The 6,662-nt window shown below is 44.4% G+C and overlaps 1 protein-coding gene across 1 annotated transcript; it reads right to left on the bottom strand.

Annotated features, from left to right (window-relative positions):
* Window positions 1–2,685: 2,685 nt before the first annotated feature.
* On the bottom strand, window positions 2,686–4,572 carry CENPVL3 (centromere protein V like 3). Its single transcript, XM_030934573.1, has one exon. The coding sequence runs from the start codon at window positions 4,570–4,572 to the stop codon at window positions 3,709–3,711; it is 864 nt and encodes a 287-aa protein (XP_030790433.1). The 3' UTR covers window positions 2,686–3,708.
* Between the last annotated feature and the right edge of the window lie 2,090 nt (window positions 4,573–6,662).

Here is a 6,662-nt window from a genome sequence, read left to right on the forward strand (position 1 = left end):
ATAAAGAGGACACAGAAAAAAACAGTGCCTCTTTCTCTTCTTGATTCTATTCTTCCTGGTTGTAATTCCTAGAATGCTTATTGTAGAGGAAAGCATCCTAACTACTGGGCTTCTTTCCCAGAGACTCTGAGGAAGCAAGCGTCATCCCACTGCCTTTGAATTTCTCAAGTGTTAAAGTAAAATCATCCAACAATGTGCCATCACTTATAACGTCCACTGGAGGGCGATATACTACTGCCGGTACCACCTTCTATAAAATAGCCTGCGAGGACTAACTTCAGTTACCTAACACTGTAATTGTAAGTCCTCATAGTACAGAACACCCAATAAATAAAAGAAGCCTTTTCGGTAGATGTGAAGATACAGATGAGAAGATGGAAATGGCACCAACCCTGCGCCCACCTCCCATTTCCTTACCTATGACCCCAGGGTAGACCAGGTTCCGGGGGGTCCTATAATGATTCACCTCCATGCTGACTTGTGACTAACACAGTACACAGAGCTAATGGTTTCACCTAGAACATGGCCGGTCTCTTTAGGTTCCTGTGTATCTCATCCTGGAGAGAGGACAAGATTAGGAGACGATTGTTATTATCATAACAATTTTGAAGATGAGGACACTAAAACTGAGGTCCAAATAAGTTTATTAACTGGCCCAAGAATAAACTTATTAACTGGCCTCTTTTCTGTGCTCCCACAGCACCCCACTTTTTCCCAGTCACACTGTGTTTGGAGGCTTTCTTATTCACTAAATGGAAGTGATAAGGGCCTAGAGACTGTGTTTTTTGTTCACTGTTCTATCTTAGCATGGAAAACAGTGCTGGGCAGCCAGGAGGCATGAAGTGGAGGAAGGCAAGGCAGAGAATAGGGTATGAGGTGGGAGAGGATGATGTTTCACCTACGGCGATTCCCCTGTCACGGCTTGGATGAATGTGGATGGGGAAGAAACAGTGGATGTTGTCTGATAAATCCGTTAAGAGGAGAAAGATCGTGCTGCACCCTACGGACTCACTTCCTATTACTCCTTCTACCTTGTCACTGGATTGATGTAACTCTCATTTTAAGTGCCCCAAAAAATAGTACCTGAGAGGATATCCATAAAAGTGTCTAAATCCTAGGATTGAGTGCATTCATGACCCTTGGTTCTATTTATCAGTGTCCTCACCTAAGAGCAACCATCATAGCAAATTCTTGAGTGCCTGCTGGGCATCAGCCACTGTGCCAGCAGATTATACACACGTCCTCATTTCATCCTCACAATGAAGATGAGGGTGGGCTTTTACAGATTTCTTTTTTTTTTTTTTTTTTTTTTTGAGACAGTCTTGCTCTATCACCCAGGCTGGAGTGCAATGGCGTGATCTCGGCTCACTGCAACCTCCACCTCCTGGGTTCAAGCAATTCTCCTGCCTCAGCCTCCTGAGTAGCTGGGATTACAGGCGCCCGCCACCACACCTGGCTAATTTTTTGTATTTTGACAGATTTTACAAAGCTGGACAGTAGTGTATAGAAGAGTTGGGTTTTCAGCCCAGGCTCAAATGCCAAGCCCTTGCTCTTTCCTTGAATTAAGAGATGCCTGAAGCCACTGTCAGCATCCACAATCACTAATGGCTCACAAACACTCATTTACAATTTTGAAGTGTAAGATATACTTTTGTACAATAGAAAAAAAGAGAGCGAACACATAAAGTAACACTAACTTTAAAGTCCCCTTTGGAAATACAGGGGAAAACACTGACTTCCTGCAACCTGTGGTAAAATCCCCCAAAGACTCCCTTAAACACCTCTTCCTTTCCCCTATATTCCTTGCTGGATCTAAGCTGCTCGTTGCTTCTCTTTCTCTCCAGTTCTTCTTCAGTCATCCCCTTCCCCAACAGCTTGTTCTTCCTCAGGTTTTAGCGCCGCTCCCATTCCTTCTCACCAGCACAGCAGTCCTCTGCTTGGATTCTCACACACAGAAACCAGCCTAGCATGCTTAAACTATATGCCAAGTTAAAAAGGGGGTCTGGCACTCTTGAACATGAGTCTTCAACCAAACTGACGAATGATTTGCACATGGCTTAGAGAAGCAAAAATAATCAAAACACACTTTAAAAGTTATTCTCAGAAAAAGAAATTATACATACACATTTCTTTGGACAGAAACACCGACATGGTAGAAGCATGACATCTTGAGTCATTTTTTTTCCATCGCTCTGGATCCGTTCTATGCAGTGAAGTGTAATACAGGTGTAACTCAGTGCAATTTGGTATTTTCTGACCACCAATATGACTGAACCACCTAAGGCATATATGCATGTTCATGTTCTCCCTTCCTCTCTCCTTCCCTACCTCAACTCAATCCCTAGGTGAAGAAGGACCGGGGCAAGCTATTCCAAAGAACAAAGGAGGAATCTTGGGGAGTAGAGCAACATGTTGGAGAAACCAGGTCACAAAAACCTTCCCTTAAGGTAGGGGTAAGGGAAGATGGAAAAGAAAAGGTATGAATTGAAAGATGTTAGCATCTCTGTGTGATGGCACAGCCATGTCATCCCTCATATACATGGAAACACATACTTAATTGATCTCTTTTCACTTTGTTGAAAAGCTAAGTCAAGTTAAACAATTCAACATCCAATTAAACATGTACAGAGGAGAGACAGACAGCAAAAAAAAGACATATGGAAAGAGTATCCAGGCACTTTTACCCAAGTCGTAGAACAATGCAGACATTTATTGGAAGTTTGCACCTTTGAAATATCATTATTGCACTGAAAGTTGGAAAAAAGCTAAACATTCATCAGAAGAGGTTGATTACATAAATTATGAAAGATCCATATTTTTTAATTCTATGAAGCCATAAAATGATAATATTGATATGTATCGTTGAACCCACCATTGATTGTTTGATAAAAATTTCAGATATCAAGAATTACATATAAATTAGAGCTGGTTTTGTAATATACAGCATAGAAATACATACTTTTCTATTATTAAATATTTACTGATTTCTGAATACTTACACATGTATAAGATAGGTATTTAGAAAGATTAAAGAGGGCATACAGCACACAGACGTTTCTCATTCCTGTCTCCCATCTCCTTTCCCAGAGACAGTTTCTAAAACAAAACGGAGGAAAACACTAACATCATTCGTCTAATAAGAGCAATGAGGTATGTAATACTAATGAATCTTAAAACATATCATATAAAAAACACTAAATAACTGGACTGTCTAAGTAGTGCAAACGTGAATGCCTCTCTAAAACGCACACGTCGCACACACACGATAATGAATGGAAGACATCCTAGCACGTTTACAAACTGTATGTTGCCGTCCTACACACCAGACGCAAAGCACTGAAAACAACAAGCCTGTTCACAATAGCACCGGGAACATACAGTACACAGGAATCATCTGCAGGTGATTTGTGACAACTGTAGGTAGAACAGTAAAAGCGAGAGATAAAATGGATGGTTTGAAAAAGCAGAGACACTGTTCTTGCTTATGGGATTCCAAGACTATCGTCGTACACAGACAAAGGTGTGTTCAAGATTTGGATCGTAAGTGAGTTCACTGAAAACTAGTGGAGAGGAAGGGCAAACACTGGAAGGGAATCCACGGTTTGACCAGGTCAGAAACACCTCTTTCACAGCATGTGATCTGTGCAGGTACTCGGACGCTCCCCGCAGGGCCGCCCGGGCCGGTTTCGGGCGGGCTTGCGGCCCCAATCACTGCTCCTGTTTGCGGGGATAGGCAGGGGCTGACTGGGAGGACGTCTTGTGAATGGCCTTGGGCTCCTTGGCGGCCTCCTCTCCCGGGTCGCCACCGCCGACCTCCTCGATGACCACGCTGCGCACGGTGCCCTCGTCCAGGCAGTGCGGGGCGACGCCGTACACGCGGGGGTCGGAGACAGCTGCGTGGAAACTCTGCACCCCGCACCTGCTGCAGAAGCTGTGCAGCGCCGGGTGCGTGTTGGACCGATAGGTGACGATGCTGTCCGCGCCCTGGAGCAGCGTGAAGCGCGAGGCCGGGACGAGGAAGTGGCGGTGCTGCTTCTTCCTGCACAGCCTGCAGCTGCAATCCACCACGCGCAGATCTGCCGGGGCCCAGACCGCAAAGCGGACCGCGCCGCAGTGGCAGCCCCCGGTGTGATGCACGAGGCCCGGGTACTCGAAGGTGTCCAGCAGGACCTTGGCGGCGCCCTCGCAGCTGAGGCCCCACAGCTTCCTGAACGTCTCCCAGCGCTCCCGCTGTGCGCCGAGGTCCAGCTCCTCAGGGGACTCGGCGGGCGCCGGCGGGTCCGGGAGAGAGGTGGAGGGCAGCGGGTTTCTGGGGCCCGCCTCCCGGACCCGCCGCCACCGGCGCTTCCGCCGCAACCTTCCCAGCCACCTCTTGGCCGCCGCGTGGCTACCGACCCCGACTTGGACCCGGGGGCACTGCGCGCGGCTGGCGCCCATGACCGCGATGGCCGCGCAGGCGGCGGGAGGATCCCCGGGCCGCTTTCGCCTCCGCCGCTGAGCAGTGGCGCGGTTCCTCACTCTGCCCATGGCGCCCGCAGACTCCCGAGCGCGTGCCCAGCCCGCTACCCCCATTTCCCCGTCAGTCGCTGAGCAGCCTCCTTCTCTGCGCCAGCAGGATTGGCCACTTGTTGAATGTGATGTAAAGAGACCCTTCCCTTGACCCTATCACAACAGCCTTTGCTGTCTTGAAATTCTGACTGAGCCTATCAGTTGCCCCTTCTCCTAAATGTTAATTTCTATTGTTGATTCAAATCATCAGCCTAACCTTAACATATTGAACCACTGAAAATACTGTAGACCTTGTAGTTAGCATGCAGCAGCAGGTAGGTCAGCTTAAGAAAAAAGAATTATTCACCTACTATAGAAGAAGCAGAGTCATACATAAAACCTTGGGGGGTGAAAATGTATGGTGTGTAACTAGTTGTACGAAAGTTAAGTGTAGTAAAGATAACGACCCACAATAGTATGTTACATCAGTGGACCCAACCAGAGAAAATACAGGGGAAAGAAATTCACTTATTTAAATCCATCTTCTAAGGACAAGAAGTAAAAGAAGAAATAGTACATTTATTTTTGCATCTGTTCCAAGAGCAAATTAACAGCTCTGACAGGCATGAATACGAAGTGGAGACTTTGTTCTTTGGAGACTGATTTGGTTGATCTTTGGGCGTGGTCAGAGGAGAGACCCCACAAAATGAGCACAGATCTTCTTTTCTGGGGTGCAATAAGTACCTGGGAAAACAGTGAGCAGTCTTAGGAAAGCTGCTTCTTGTGAGTTAAGTAGTAACATCCGCACACATGGGTTTTAAGCAGAGATGCATCCATCTACCCACAACCTAGATTCAATGATTCTTAATATTTTGTCGTATGTATCTATATGAGACAACTGTAGGCAGAACAGTAATTCGATAGGAATTACACGTATCTATATGCATGCATTTGTGCATACATTTTCCAAAAACATTTAAAGTAAGATACATACATTAATGCCATATTGTCTCAATATTTCAGCACTCACATCCTAAGAATAAAGACATAATTTCTTTTTTGAAGCTCAAGATTATGTATTTACTTATTTTTATAAGTTCGGTGGTACATGGGCAGGTTTGTTACATGGATATGTTGTGTAATGCTGAGGTTTGGGGCTCTAGTGTACCCATCTCCCAAATGGTGAACACGGTAGTCAACTGATACTTTTTCAACTCTCATTTCCCTTCCACCCTCCCTGCTTTTGCAGTCTCCATGTCTATTATTTCCCTCTGTGTGTGCATGTGTACCCATTGTTTAGCTCCCACTTATGAATGAGAATTTGATTTTCTGTTTTTGGGTTATTTTATTTAGGATAATAGCCTCAAGTTCCGTCTATGTTACTGCAAAATACATGATGTCATTCCTTTTAATGGCTGTGTAGTATTCCATGGTGTACATATAGCATATTTTTCTTTGTTCAATCATCTGTTAATGGACACAAAGTCTATGACTTCACTATTGTGAATAGTGCTGCAATAAACATACCAGTGCAGGTGTCTTTTTGATGTAACGATTTCTTTTCCTTTGAGTAGATACTCAGTAGTGGGATTACTGGGTCAAATGGTAGTTCTATTTTTAACCCTTTAAGAATCTCCATACTGCTTTCCATAGGAGTTGTACTAATTCCCACCAACACGATATAAACGTTTTCTTTTCTCTGCATCCTTGCCAACATCTGTTCTTTTTTGGCTTTTTAATAATAGCCATTCTGACTGCTGTGAGATGGTATCTCCCTCCTTGTGATTTTAATTTACATTTCTCTGATGATTAGCAATGCTGAGCATTTTTTCAAGTGTTTGTTGAACATTCATATGTCTTCTTTTGAGAAATGTCTGTTCATGTTCTTTGCCCACTTTTTAATGGGGTTATGTGTTTTTGTTGTTGTTGTTGTTGATTTGTTTCATTCCTTATAGATTCTGGATATTAGTCTTTTGTCAGATGCATTGTTTGTGAATCTTTTCTCCCATTCTGTAGGTTGTCTGTTTACTCTGTTGGTTGCTTCTTTTGCTGTGCAGAAGCTGTGTAGTTTAATTAAGTCCCATTTGTCATTTGTCTATTTTTCTTTTTTCTGCATCGCTTTTCAGGTCTCAGTCATAAATTCTTTCCCTAGGCCAATCTCCAGAAGAGTTTTT

This window comes from Rhinopithecus roxellana, chromosome 7, assembly GCF_007565055.1.
Source record: "Rhinopithecus roxellana isolate Shanxi Qingling chromosome 7, ASM756505v1, whole genome shotgun sequence".
NCBI lineage: Eukaryota > Metazoa > Chordata > Mammalia > Primates > Cercopithecidae > Rhinopithecus > Rhinopithecus roxellana.

What these genes read in the sequence shown, in the direction of transcription:
- CENPVL3 (XM_030934573.1), bottom strand. Translation starts at nt 4,572, where the DNA reads ATGGGGGTAGCGGGCTGGGCACGCGCTCGGGAGTCTGCGGGCGCCATG.